At 41.6% G+C, this 14928-nt stretch overlaps 1 protein-coding gene across 1 annotated transcript in view; it reads left to right on the top strand.

Annotated features, from left to right (window-relative positions):
- ZYG11A (zyg-11 family member A, cell cycle regulator) overlaps positions 1–14928 on the top strand; it is a 31846-nt gene that overhangs the window by 15114 nt on the left and 1804 nt on the right. Inside the window, exons 5-13 of the mRNA XM_051999676.1 lie at positions 3893–4069; positions 7982–8046; positions 8425–8524; positions 8615–8668; positions 9599–9760; positions 9842–9889; positions 13098–13295; positions 13382–13443; positions 13661–13758. Of these exons, the coding sequence (XP_051855636.1) occupies positions 3893–4069; positions 7982–8046; positions 8425–8524; positions 8615–8668; positions 9599–9760; positions 9842–9889; positions 13098–13295; positions 13382–13443; positions 13661–13758 (964 nt within the window). The remainder of the gene's footprint in view (positions 1–3892; positions 4070–7981; positions 8047–8424; positions 8525–8614; positions 8669–9598; positions 9761–9841; positions 9890–13097; positions 13296–13381; positions 13444–13660; positions 13759–14928) is intronic.

Raw genomic sequence — 14928 nt, 5'->3', positions numbered from 1 at the left:
ATCTTGTTAAATAAATTGGTCTTTGTTTTAAAGTCATTAAGATCACAATAAGATATGTAAGCCAGAAATTCTGTGTGATTATATAAATACTAGGCAAGAAAACCCTTTAATAAAATGTTTACTATGAAAACAAAAGAAGAAAAAATATAGGATTTCCTCACAATAAAAAATAACTAGCTTACGCTAAGAAGCAACATAATATGCAGTGGAGAAACGTTAGAAATTTTAAGAAGTAACTCTGAGCAATTTTTTAAAAAATTATTGTAGGGAGCTTCCTGTGAGCAAATCACTTCCTCAGGACAGGCCAACCTTGCAGCTGGTTTTCTTGAATCACCTGGGTTCCAGTGAGTCATGAGACCTGTAGCCAGGGTCACACTGCTAGCACACAGCTGCTGGCATGTTCCAGGGGCTCCATCCTCCTCTCACTTTTTACAACCAAGCATTCCTTTAATTAAAAAAGGTTTGAAATAAGCATACCCATTTTCCTACCTCATAGTTGACATTATATTTGGAATCCTTTCTAACGTAATAAAGTATTTGAGGAATTAGCTTTGGAAATGGAAAGGGCCAGAGCATTCAGGTAACGGGATATAACCAAGAATAGACAGTAAATGAGAGTTCAGTCCAGTCAGAGATGCCAGATAAACCACAAAATCGTTTATATTATTTACTATCAGTAAAGCAAACAAAAAAGAAACCTCATAAAAATGAACTATTTGAGAGATTACTTAACACATACCAGTATAAAGACAATTTTCAAACCGCCGTATCTGAAGGAAATAATAATTGTCTCCACTTATTTAGTGTTTTAGATTTTACAAACCATTTTATGTACATTCTCATTTGATCCCCTAAAGGTATCAGACACACTGCCCACAGTGCTTTAAAATGTAATTAGATGGGGGCAGCTAGGTGACACAGTGGAGCACCCAGCCCTGAAGTCAGGAGGATCTGAGTTCAAATTTGATCTCAAACACTCAAATACTTCCTAGCTGTGTGACCCTGGGACAACTTAATCCCTTTTATCTCTCCTCCCTACCCCCACCCCCCAAAAAAAAATATAGATCATTTTAATATGTGGTTTTCTAAGTCACTAGATAGCCACATGCATAGTTCATTGATTTAGTGGCCCTGCTTCTATTTTGAGTTTGATGCCGCTGTCCTAAATGATTCCTATGCGGTGCTAGTGTGTTCTCCCTCGTTTGTTACAGATGAGGTTACATACCCTTGTGAGTATGTATAGGGGACTAAATGGGATGGGATGGGATGAAATAGAAGCGGGAAGACTATCCAGTGTTTAGGGAGAACTACGTAAATAATTTGTATGTATGTGTGTTTTTAATTTTCTTTTTAAATGAGCAGGAATAACAAGATATGTTGGGGACAAAACCTGGTCTTGAAGTCTCAGACTTAAACTGTTACTAGGTGATTATTGTCATCAGAGCTAGTTGACACCTGGGAAAAAATAGAAACAAATCTTAGTTACAGAAGAGATATTTGACTTTCAGCTAAATCCATCTGAAGAAAGATGCTTTTATTAAGTTGTTAGGAAACAAAAGTGGGGGAAAAGATTAATTGCATTAAAAATGTACCTAGGAAAATTGATCAGCAGTTGGATGGGAAATTGATGTGAGCCCATGTCTCATGCTAGATATTTCTGTGGATTAAAGTTGGATCTTAATTGTAGACTTTTTAAAAATCTCTTTTAAAAACAAGAAAATATAAGTTGTAAAAGTGACAGGGCTTTTTCTTGTTAAATAGAAAAGGGGTATAAAGAGGCATAATTGATTTCATTAATGTGCAGTAAAAATAATGAAAAGAAAGGTAAAAGGTTGGGAAAAGTTAGAAATGTAGCATCTATGAAAAATTGAGACATTTACAAATGTAATTGTCACTTAACATAAATGGTCAAAGGTCGTGACTAAAAATACCACTTTTAAAAATAAGAAAATATAAGTTGTAGAGGTGACAGGGCTTTTTCTTAAATAGAAAAGGGGTGTAAATAGGCATAATTGAGTTCATTAATGTGCAGTAAAAATAATGAAAGGTAAAAGTTTGAGGAAAGTTAGAAAGGTAGCATCTATGAAAAATTGTGAGACATTTACAAATGTAATTGCCACTTAACATAAATGGTCAAAGGTTATGACTAAATGATTTTCAAGAGAGACACTAATTTGATAATTACTTGGAAAACATTTTATTCATCTAATAATCAATAGTACAAATTAAAACAATTCTGAGGTATCACCTCTAACTGGCAAAAGTAATTAAGGAGACTCATTTCCTCAAGGGTTGGGAAGAAACGGGTATCTTCATTGATTGATGGTGGAGTTGCAGACTAGTAGAATCCTTTTGGAAAGCTCTCCAAGGTTGAGATGTTAGGGTCGTAAAGAAATGAGGGAAGATCAGAGCCAGAACAAAAGATCTGGACTTTGGCCACATGGACACGACTCATTTGTGCACAAGGCCCTTCGAATTAATGTCTCATTTGATCCTCATGGAATCCTTGTAAGGTAAATATTGTGAGTGATACTGCTCCCCTTTGTCAGATAAGGAAACTGAAGCTCAGGGATTGAGTGACTTGCTCATAGTCGCACAGCCAGAAGAGGTGGAGCAAGAGAATGGGAGAGATGAATAACTGACCATGATTGCCCTTCTGTGCCTCAGAGATCATTTGTACAAGAGCTGATGGTTGTGAATTGACTTTCGGATGGTATTGATGTTTTCTCATATGTCTATAATCATTTTTCAAATATAGATCAGAAACAGCATTAATGAGCTACGGCAGGGCCTCTAAATACACTGGAAAATCAGTCAGCTTTAACCATCCCCTTCTCCCATCTAGATCGTTGCTCCTTTCTGCCATGTTTGAAGAAACATAAGAAATGAGCCATGGAGGGAAAGGACTCCCTCTTTTTTTTTTTTTTTTTTTTAAATTTAAGCTTTTTATTTACAAAGCATATGTGTGGGTAATTTTTCCAACATTGACCCTTCCCCATCTGGCAGGTAGTCCAAGACATGTTAAATATGTTGATATACATGGTAGATCCAATATGTGTATACATATTGATACAGTTATCTGGTTGCACAAGAAAAATTGTATTAAGGAGGAAGAAAAAGAAAAACAGGAAAAAAAACAAAATGCAAGTAATTAACAACAGAGAGAGTGAGAATGCTATGTTGTGTTCCACGCTCTGTTCCCATAAGGACTCCCTCATTTACAGAAGAAGGAACTAGGGTTTAGAGAATGCCCCAACTTGGGTCCTGACTTGGAGTGCAGCATTCTTTCCATTACCCACGATGGCTCTCCTGATGTAGAACATTGGCACTGGAAGAGACCTTTGAACTGAGAATGTCAGAGCTGGGAAGCACCTTTTGGAGGTCATCTTGGCCAGCCCCTCACCTGCCAACGGGGAAACTGAAGCTCGGGGAGGGGGCAGCTTGCCTGTTAGTGCCACCAATTTAGCCGTGGAGCCAGGATACAAAGTCAGGTTCTCGTGTTCCTGGTCTGGGGTTAAAGTACTTTAACGAACCAAAAAAAAAACAAACCCTCAGATACTGTTCATTTGTATTTCCATTTGTGTCCAACCCATCACTCTATTTGGGGCTTTCTTGGCACAGATACAGGAATGGATTTGCCTTTTCCTTCTCCAGCTCATTTTACAGATGAGAAAACCGAGGCAAACAGGATGAAGTGACCTGCCTGGGGTCACACAGTGTCTTGAGGCCAGATTTGAGTTCAGGAAGAGGAGCATCCCTTCACCACCTAAATAATTGCCTGAAACACTCTGGGCTTTAAGTAGTCTTTTTGTGTGACCTCAAGGTAGACAAAGTGTGTATTGGTTTTAATAATGGTCCGATAGTAATGTTTCTTTTCTTCTTTTATCTCTAGCTTGTGGCTGTAGGAATGAGGAATCACCCCCTGGACTTGCCTGTGCAGTTCACAGCCAGTGCATGCACCCTCAATTTAACCCGGCAGGGTCTGGCCATGGGTATGCCCGTTCGTTTGTTGTCAGAGGTCATCCATTTACTTCTCAAGGCTCTAAAAAATTTCCCTAATAACCAGCAGGTAATTTAATTCCAGTTCTCTGCTACTATACTTAGCTGGGAGTACTTAGAACCTTGCTTTCTATCCCTTTCCTCCATAGGGCATATGCCAGCCTTGGTGTGGGCATCTTTTTCTCTTTTGCATAATTCAAAATCAGTTTCCAGGATGGTAGAACCAGATCTGGCACTGTTTTGGTGTCCAGCAGGTTGTTTGATGTTTGACCTGACTCTTAAGGACATGGAAGAAGGAACCGTGGCAGTGAACTCCGGGCAAGTTTCTTGTTCAGCTTTCTTTAATGACCAAGGAAGACGTTGTGAATTAAAGGAGGAATAGATTTGAGTAGTGCCTGATGTTTTCCCCAAATTTTGCTGGAAAAGTGGACCCCTCTGAGGTGCAGAAAAAACAGGGTGGTTCATGTATATCTGTACCCTGAACATTCAGGGGCTTCTCTCTCTCTCTCCCTCTCTCTCTCTCTCTTTCCCTCTCTCTCTCTCTCTCCCTCTCTCTCCTTTTGGGCCCAGTTTACATCTCATTCTCTTTGAAGCATTCAAAAAACTCAACACAATTTGTTTTTTACATGAAATGTACACTATAGTTTGAGACTGACATCAGTAATTGGGTAGCTAAAAGGAAATTCTGCGTCAAAGTTAAGTATGATCTGATTCTAAAAAACAAAACTGCAAAAGGAAGAACCAACAAGAGGCTTTAGAGGGAGGAGGGCTCATAGTTCTAAAAATGTCACTTTGGAATAGCATTTGAAGCCTTTCTTGACTATCCCGGCCCAAACTTCTCTTATTTTCCTCTGGCCTCTCATAGCACTTCTTTTGCTTTTTATTTCATATTTAGATACATTTAAAAAAAAAAATAAACTAAATAGAAAATAAGGAAAAATAGAAAGGAAAAATATAAAAATGAAATAAAACAGTGACATGTGCCCAGCAAATGGGCACTGGAAAGATTAAAAATTATAACAATAAATTTCTGTTTCAATAAAACATGTAATAATAGAAGAGATTACATATTCACAACTGCTCATCTAGTCTTTGCTTCCTTAAGTAACTTAATCTTTGGTCTCTGCTATGCACTTTTTACTGTATTCTTTTTCCCCCCATTTTATTCCCTCCTTCTTCCCCCAGTTCTCCCAAGCAGCATGGATATATTTATGTATACATACATATAAGTATATTCTCACACACACCCAGACTCCCTTGCATATCCATATATCTATATGTACATATATACCTATAGATATACTCATACCTATGTATATAGGTATACTCACATATACTCAGACACATACACACAAGCATTTGTCTATATGTATTTAAAACAAATATCAATATGGCTCACATATAAATGTGCATTTCTTTCTTGATTGAATCTTTAAATTTAACTTTGTCTAAGATCAGTGATAACTAGCCCCTTTTTTTCCTAATGATTTCCTTCTGTTCTGTGGAGTGTTTGTGTGTACCTCTTATTTCCTATTCTGCTCCTTAACTTGCCTTGCTACCCACGGGATCCTTCCCTTATCCTCTTCCCCCACCCTTTCCTTTCCTCTTTATCCCATTTCTACACCCCCTTTATAGTTTTTGGAGAATGCTATATTCTTCATGATATATTAACCCATTCCAAAGTGAGATTGTCAGAACTATGAGCCTTCTTCCCTCTAAAGCCTCTTGTTGGTTCTTCCTTTTGCACAGTTTTGCTTTTTAGAATCAGATCATAGTTAACTCTGACCCAGAATTTCTTTTTAGCTACCCAATTACTGATGTCAGTCTCAAACTATAGTGTACATTTCATGTAAAAAACAATTTGTGTTGAGTTTTTTGAAAAATTAATCTTTAATATTAGCTCTCATATGTTTTCTATTAAGGTCAGATTTGGTTGAGAAAAAGTCCTAAAAATTTGCAAGTTCATTGAATGGCTTTTTTTGTTGTTGTTCAGCATTATGGATAATTGCTGCTGGTAAATCCTGTTCAATTTTAATTGTAGTTCCAGCATATTTGAATTTTTTGTTTGTTTCTTGCAAAATTTTCTCTTTGATCTGGGGGTTTTGAAATTTGACAGTAATATTCCTATAAGTTTTCCTCAAAGAATCTCTTTGAGGTGGTGATTGGTGGATTTTTTTCTATTTCTATTTTCCCCTCATATCTTATCACTTCAGGACAATTTTGGTTATTTCTTGCGTTGTGTCAAAATTAATTTTTTGGTTACGGCTTTCAGGTAGTTCAATTATTCTTATGTTTTCTCCTCTTCTTGATCTGTTCTCCAGATTTGTTGTTATGTTTCTTACAAGATGTTTCACATTCTTTACTATTTTTTAAATTTTTTAATATTTCGTTTTGTTATTTCTTGGTCTCTTATAGCTTCACTGGTTTCCCCTTGTCCAGTTCTAATTTTCAAAGAATTATTTTCTTTTTAAAAATTATCTTCTCTGACTCTGGAATCTTGAGGACCTGAGTTCAAATTCGACCTAAGATACTTAATACTTCCTGGCTATGTGATTCTGGGCAAATCACTTAACCACAATTGCCTCAGGGGGAAAAAAAGACATCTTCTTTTCTAAGATTTTTTATAATCTTGTTTTTCTTAGATTTTTTTTTCAAGTTTTTTCCTTAGTCTCTCACTTGATTTTTGATTTTTAAATTCGTTTGAATTCTTCTATAAATTCTCTCTGGGCAGGGAGCCATTTAACTACTCTCTGGGGTAAAAGAGCCTTTTTTTTACTTCAGTGTCCTCCACTGAAGATGATTCCGTCTTCCCTTTTCCCATACTAAGTTTCTATGGTTAGGTTCTTTTTTCTTTGCCTGCTCATTTTTTTTTTTTAATGAGAAGTATTAATGTAAGCACCTTTAAATGTGGAGTAGAGGGATGGTGCCTCTAATTTCACTTTAGCTTTCCCCTCTGACCTGTAACCCTAAAATGAGCTTCTTCCCCTGCCACCTCCCCCAAGTGTGGCAGCCCACAGCCCAGGGCCTCTGCACTTCTGGTATGCTGGTTCCTCGCCTAGGCAGCATCTCTGCAGCACAGCTGGAGTTGTTCGTCAGCTGAGGTTCCCTCAGTCTTCACAGAGTCAGACCCAGGATTCCTCACGTTAGCCCCACAAGTCCCCATTTGGTGTTTGTCTTGACTAACCTGACAATGTTTTCTTTTCACACTGGTTAAAGTCTGTCCCGGGGTCTTTGTTTGAGTCTTCTAGGTTTGTTCCAGGAGAACCCCTGTTTTGCCCAAGTCTTTGTTTTTCACCAGTCTGTGTTCACCCTGAGGCACAAATTTGATCTGTTTGTGGGGGGAATCTGGAGAGCTTGAAATTTACCGATCTACTCTGCCATCTTCCCAGAATCCTCCTCAGTGGGTTTTTTATGTTGATATTAATTTGCACATGTGACACATCTTCTGGATTACAATCTAAGCTTTTTGAAGGCTGGGACCAAACCTTAGCTTTTCTGTTCTAAAGTGTGAAATGCATAGTTGCTGGACTAGGAAGGGTTGCAGGACCCTAAAGGAACCTGAATATTCTTAATTACTTAATTGGATTTCTTCATGTGCATAGTTTATTTCTGTTAAGGAGAAAGCTATGTAGATGAGGGGAAGAGAGGATGCAATCATCAACTGCAGTATTTGTATTTGTCAAACTGCCCTTGTTAGCCGAGAGTCCAACCCTTTGGAGTCCTTGGTGATCTGTCTCATAATCTTGGCCAGCTCAGTAACTAGACAATAATGGTGAGGGCGGGACCACTGGCTGTGATGGAATATCCCAAGTCTGGTCTAGAGCCGTCTGTTTTGGATCTTCCACAGAGGAAGTTCATTATTGAACTCCCCAAAGGTCTTGCTGGGACCTTGGCTCACAGTTGAGGACTGGAATTGAATGATTTACTGTGTATAATCTAAAGTGATCTCTGACTAAAGTTACTTTTCTTGATTCCTGAAAAGCTACAGAAGAATTGTCTTCTTTCCTTGACCAATGCCAGAATTCTTCAGGATGTCCCATTTAACAGGCAAGTTCAAGTTTAGTGAGCATGTTCGGGAGTTCTTGGTTATGTGTGTGTGTGTGTGTTATATGTGTGTGTGTGTGAGAGAGAGAGACAGAGAGAGATGATTAGAAGTCCCTGTTGATATTGGAGGTGCTAGCCTAATCTCATAATTTGATGATTAGCCTAAAAGAATTATTTTTAATGTTTGCTAAAAAGAAAAAACACTAAAAAATACAGACCTTAAAATGATTACTTTCCCCATGAGCCTTAACACCACACTTTCAGAGATAAGACTTTGGAGTTTGGGAATTTGTTTTTTTATTATGGGTGGTAGTAATGTCCCTTTCCCAACAATGTTAATTAATTTAAGAGATTACAAATGTCAGAACTTATTTTTTTCAGGTTTGATGCTGCCAAGTTTGTTATGAAATGGCTCTGTAAACACGAAAACCCAAATATGCAGACGATGGCAGTGAGCGTCATCTCCATTCTGGCCCTTCAGGTACGAGATTGTGCCTAGTGGGCCAGGTTTCCTTCTCTCCCGGATTTTGATGGAACACCGATAATCACTGTTCCCCTTCTTTGCTTACAGCTCTCTCCTGAACAGACGGCACAGCTGAAGTCAGAACTTTTCATTGTTGTCAGGGTGAGTGAACTGGCACATTGCTTTCTCATCTTGAGTTTTCCTTGTACGTAGACATGACCAGGTTGTAAGATTTGCTTCAGACGCACGTGTCTGAAGAATTAGGCCGCTAACTTGACATGTTTTGTGACCAGATTATGGTGAGTAGCAGCCTTTCAGCTCTGGACAGTTTGTTAGCTGCACCCCTACCTATATTATAGATCTCCTTGCAGCCTTGAAGGAAGAATCCTGTGTCATCTTTGTAGGATCCCTTAGCCCTAGTTCCTAGAAGGCATTCAATCAGGATTTATTGATCAGTTTGGTTGATCAATCATTAGTGTAAAGGTTGGTCAGAGTCTGTTGGTGTCCTGATCCAGCCTCACTCTTTCCGTCAAAAGAATAATAAAAGCTGGTCCTAATGATATTAACACATAATTGAAGCTTAGAATCAGCCTGGGCAACTTAGGGAACATCTGAGGAAGGGGAAGTCTAAAATTAATTGATTTTTGTTAAAGACTGAGAATTTAATCTCCAGAATTTGAGATCAAGCTCTTTTTCCTTCTCTGAAGGAGTCCTAAAATCATTCTGTCCTTGATTTTCTATTGTCATATGACTTGTTTCTTAGCTAAATCTGATTTTCTCAAGTGGAGATTCCCTAAAACGCTCCAGAGTAGACAAAGTGTGTTCTCTTCAGACCTGAGTGCTGTGATAAAACTTTGTATTTTCTCATTAGTAAAGTCACAAGTTTTTCTCTACACTTCCTCAGATTGAAATAACATGGTTTCCAATAAGATCTGAAATTGGCATTAATTACTTCCAGAAATTGTCTAATCTAATGAATTGTTTGGTGGACTTAGGTTAAGATAGAAAACAAATGATATCATGAAAATCAGGTTTTTGTGGTAATTTGAGTTGTCAGAACATGGGAATCTTCTTCTTTTTTCTTTTTCTTAGGAACTTTTAGCAATAGTGAAACAGAAAACCTCTGAGAATTTAGAAGATATCACTCTGACGTTTACCTTGAGAGCACTGTGGAACCTCACGGATGAGTCCCCAGCCACCTGCAAGCACTTTGTTGAAAACCAAGGACTGGCCATCTTTGTACAAGTCTTGGAGGTACCAAATAGGGAGGGTGGACTTCACGTGGCGCTCGGCTTCTTGATGATGTTACTGACCTCAAGATGTTTCTTTTGACAGACTTTCCCATTAGAATCAACGATACAGACCAGAGTTCTTGGCCTTTTGGTAAGATGCATTAATTCCATGGAGTTCATTATGGCAACTTCTTCCAATTGACATGAATCACAAATCTATCTCTAAGGGAAAATATTCTTTGTGTGTGCTGGCTGAAGGTCCTAGTGATGACCTTTCCTGGCCAAGTGATCCTGGGCAAAAAGCCTTGCTTTATTGAACCTCAGTTTCCTCTACCAGATGAAAATCTTACTATTTGCTTGACCTGCTTCAGAGTGTGGGTCAGTTGTATGGAAAGAGGGGCTATAGAAAGGATACTTTAGGAGAATCAATTAAAAACGGAAATTAGGCTAATGACTCAGCATCTTTCCCTGCCAAGGGCACAGTTTTTAAAGCAATAGGGCTAATTTATCCTCGACTGAAGCCTTCTTTCATACGCGACTGTAGCATGGAGGTGACCTTCAGTTCTCCAAGGTTATGCCAGTGGAACACAGTCTGACTTGTTCCTGCCCAAGTGGTAAGGTATTATCAGAGACAGAGTCTATGTTTGGCTAGCTGGACTGACTAAATTCAGGCTTACTGCCAAATTGGCTACAGAATGATACATTTCTGAGCCATAATAATTAATTGCTAACAAAGTCAGCAATAGTGGCCGCGGTCAGCATCAACAAAGGGAAGGCCCATCCTGGTGAAATCCCACCCCAGATCTCCGAATGACTTTACATGGAGCACTGAGGAGCTTCAGAGTTAAATGAGCTTCTTTGTCCCCAACAAGTTTACAGTCTAGTAATGTTGATGTGGCTAAAACTAGAATATGAGAATAAAAATAGAAAACGTTTGTTAAGCATTTACTAGATGCCAGACCACAAGCTGGAGATATGGCTAGAGAACAAGATCTTCTTTCCCATTCTAGTTAAGGATGGGATGGCTTAGCTTTGTGGCAGATGGGGAGGCCCAGGGAGCATTGGCAGGTCAGATGACCGAGCCAGAGAGCCCTGTGAAAGGGGCAGATGGCAAGACTCGGCAGTCTCCATCTTATTGCAAAGTTTCTGTTATTGGTCTTCAGCGTGTATGTTAGCCACATTGCCAGCCAGTGCCCAGGAAGAAAATGAGCAAAAAACTATGAGAGCAGATGAGGGATAGGAGCAGAAATTGTGAAGACTTGATGGTAAAAAGAGCCTTTGAGTTAGGCCTTGTTAAGTTGTGATTAAGATTCCAGGAGGTTCAGCTGGGTGGCAGCTGGAAGGGGCAGCATTTCAGGAGGAGGAAATAGTGTGTGGGGGCCTTGGGAAAATGCAGCACCTGCTCAGCTGATGGCCAGAAGAGATAAAGGCATGTGGAAGTAGCAAAGTAGCCAAAAGCCAGATGGTTGAGTCAAGTCTATCTCGGGGATCCTCTTGGATAAGGTCCTGTCCTTCCCTTGGTAGTGGCTGCTGCCAGCTGGTATCATGTTCTCTGTTCTATCTCCATCTGAACAAGAGAGGACTCCTTCCTTTCTACCCCTGGGGTGTCCTTGCTCCTGCCCGTGCTCTCTGGATACTTAGAATTTTTATTGTTTTGTTTTTTTTGTAGATTCTTCCCATTTCCCCAAGGTCCAAGTTGGGGCCAATGGATAAGGACAGCTTTGGTGGCCAATTTGATTTTCTCTCAGCTGAAGTCCAAAGAAATGTTTATGTTTGATATAAAGAGAGACTACCAAACCAATTGAGCTGCCCAGAATGGGGTGAGCTCCCTTAGGAGGTTGTGGACTCATTGATCTGGAGCTGGAAGGGACCTTAAAGAAAGTCTTATCCAATAGCTTCACTTTGCAGACAGGGAGACTCTGGCCCACGTTAGTGAAGTGATTTGCCCAGAGTCACCCCCGTGGTCAGTAGCAGAGCTAATATTTGAATGCAGGTTCTCTGACTTGAGAATGCAACACCCTCCTATATCCTGGTGCTCTTGTGGGAAAGGCTGAACGGCCTCTTAGAGCGGCTGTTCTCTTATGGGTATGGGGGGAAAGTTACGCCAGCTGGCCTCGGCAGAGGGCTCCCCAGCATTGTCTTATTCTGGAGGAGGAGGAATGTCATAGACTTGGGAGGCTTGGATTTGAAGGTTCAGCAGTGTTGGGCTCAGCACCTCCTTTTGAATAGCTGTAAGAAGGGGATGACTATAGTTGTATTCAGAAAGGGCTAGCTCTGGGGCAAGATGGACGTTAGCACTCAATGTTAGGAGGAATTGCACTGTTTCTAGAGGTAAGGAGGTCATTGATTGTTCCCTCAGCAGGTCATCGTTTCAGCAGATTGTCACCGTACTCAAGGGTGAAGGGGCGAGGGTAAAGAGATCAGATCTACAGATTAAGATCAAGTTTGTGGATATGATGCTCTGTGGAGTGGGTATGATAGAGTAGATAGGAAGTAAACTGTTGGGGCAGCTCGATGGTGCAGTGGATGGAGCACTGGCCCTCCAATTCAGGAGGACCTGAGTTCAAAAGTTACCTCAGATACTTAACACTTCCTATCTGTGTGATCCTGGGCAAGTCACTTAACTCCAATTGCCTCAGGGGGAAAACAGTGCCAACTATTGACTGAGGGGCCTTGGGCAAATATGGACCCCTAGACAAAGGCCTGAGGAGAATTCTAGCACCCCAGACTCTTTGCCGTGTCACAGAAAGAGTAAGGCTGCTCCCTTACTTTAGTCTGGTTCATGTATACCTGAGGCCGCGGGGTCTTCAGGAATGAGTGACAAACCACAAGAGCCACATGTGAAAGGCAAGTGGGTCACCTGGTCTGACCCCCACCCCCACCCCCCACCTTTCCCTGGTCCTTTAGACTTTCTCACTCTGTTCTCGGTTCTCCCCATGATCTTCAGGCCTTTCTACCCTCAGTTCCTAGGACTGCTAGGGCTGCAGCCATACACTCCTCTTGACTTTGACCTTGACTTTGGTAGACCGATCTAGCTTCTGCCTCAGTTCTCTCCCTTCATCTTGCTAAATCCCAGTACTGAATCACTCCCATCACTTGGCTCTTTTGCTCCTATTCGTGTGATGTTGAAGGGAGCCATGCTCTGAATGGCCCTGCAGATTTACGTTCTCCAGCTTCAGCCTCGGCTTGTGGATCTGAGTGGCCACTTATTCTACTCCATTTGATGTGCCTCCCTTGATATGGTAGTAAGTCCAGTCCATGGCATGAGGGGGGAGGGGGCGCGCACATCGAGAAGCTCATGATTGCTCCTGCGCCTTTCCTCACCCTTCCCAAGCTCTGTGGCTCTGTCTTCCCTGTAGAATAATGTTGCCGAAGTCAAGGAGTTATCCTCTGAGCTGATGGTGAGCAGCTTGATGAGCCATGTGAGCCGGTTACTCCACAGCGTGGAGATGGAAGTGAGCTACTTTGCAGCAGGAATCATTTCCCATCTCACTTCGTTGGGGGAGCAGGCGTGGACGCTGAGCAGCATCCGGAGGAGAGTCCTTTTGGATGACCTGGTAGGGAGCACTCCTTTTACCTGGTGGGATTGTGGCCTTGCCCTTCCCGGCCCCAGGCTGACCGGGGCTCGTTCTCATCCCTGCAGTACACGACGGTGCTGAAGTGGCCCAGTCCGAGCTGTAAGATGGTGGCGCTGGTGACTTACAGGTGAGCCCTCGGGACGTTCGCCTCTTTTCTCCCTGCTTCCCCCCAAGGAGCTCGGTATTTAAGGCTCCAAGACACAGGCCACATCCCTTTCATCTGTACTCTGACGATGGTCATTGGTTATCGGGTTCCTAAGAGCCAAGCACTAGAGGCACAGAAATAATGGCCACGTCCCCAGGTGTCAGCCCGATTTCTAAATGTCTTCCTTTGGAATCCACAGGTCCTTCAAATCCTTTTTTCCGTTACTTAGCAACTTCGCGATTTTTGAGGTTCAGCTTTGGGCGCTGTGGGCCATGCATCACGTCTGCAGCAAGAACCGTACGTACTCAAGGGGCCAGGACGCCATTTTGGAGGGGGGAGCAATTGAGAGAAGCTGAGGAGCCCCCAACACCTCTTCCCTGATCTGTGGCTGTGGGGATCTGGTGGTCTAAATAACAGAATCTCTCTAGGAAGAACTTCACCATGACTTATCAGAGAAGGGAATCGGGCCAAATGGGCTAAATGCCAAAGGAAAGTGGGGATAGCAAAGTTGGTTTTTAGTAAATGGAATACTAAGACAAGAACAAAATGGACTCTGTATACAGGGATCTCGTATCCTGCTGGGGTGACCACCAGATGCAACATTTGCTTACTTACCTCCATACTTAAAAAATTAAAGAGGAAGAAATGTTTAGCAGTTGGGGGTGGGCAGGATAGGAAGGAGTCAGGGCTCAGAAAGAGCTTTACTCTAGACATGGGGATGGGGAGTCTGTCCATAGGCACAGGCCTGGAAAATGGTGGGATCAGACCAGATGGAACTTCCTTGCTTGAAAGGATGAATAGCATGCAGTAAGCTTGAGAAACACCAGCTTGTGGCAGTGCCAGCCTGAACAGGGGATGGTTCCACTGAGACCGTAGCGTGCTATTGAAACTCTCGGCAGAGGGGCGTAACATGGTCAAACCTGTGTTGTAGGAATATTAGTTTAGCAGCCCCATGTAGGAAGAACTGGATGATTGCAGTTGTCAGAGGGGATGAAAGCTTGCTTACATTTTTAAAAGATGAGCGTAAAAATCAGTAATGGCAAAGAGTTGATTAAGTGCTTCCTATGGATCTGGCCCTGAGTAGTTACTGGGACTCAGTAACAATCCCTGCTTGCAGAGTTGACATTCTAATGGCAGGGCAGATGGCGTGTAAATGAGTCTAGCAGAAATAGGAAGTGACTGCAAAGCAGTTAAAATGGTGGGGGAAGGCCTTGGGCAGAAGGGGATGCTTGAGCAACATCTTAAAGCGAGAAAAAGAGGTGAGAGCAGGAGTTCTGTGTGTGATGCGAAGCATAGAAATGGCCAGTTGGGTTCCGTCTAAGTGCCCGAGGGAAATGATCCACAGTGACATTGGACCGAGAGGTTGGGGCCCAGACGTGACGGACTGAAGTTAATGGTGGGGGTGATAGAGAGCCGCCAGCGTTGTTGAGTAGGAGAGTCATAAAGTCAGCTATACTTGGGGAAAAT

Source organism: Antechinus flavipes, chromosome 4, assembly GCF_016432865.1.
Source record: "Antechinus flavipes isolate AdamAnt ecotype Samford, QLD, Australia chromosome 4, AdamAnt_v2, whole genome shotgun sequence".
Lineage (NCBI taxonomy): Eukaryota > Metazoa > Chordata > Mammalia > Dasyuromorphia > Dasyuridae > Antechinus > Antechinus flavipes.
Note: the sequence above shows the minus strand (reverse complement) of the source record. Positions and strands in the feature narration are given on the sequence as shown.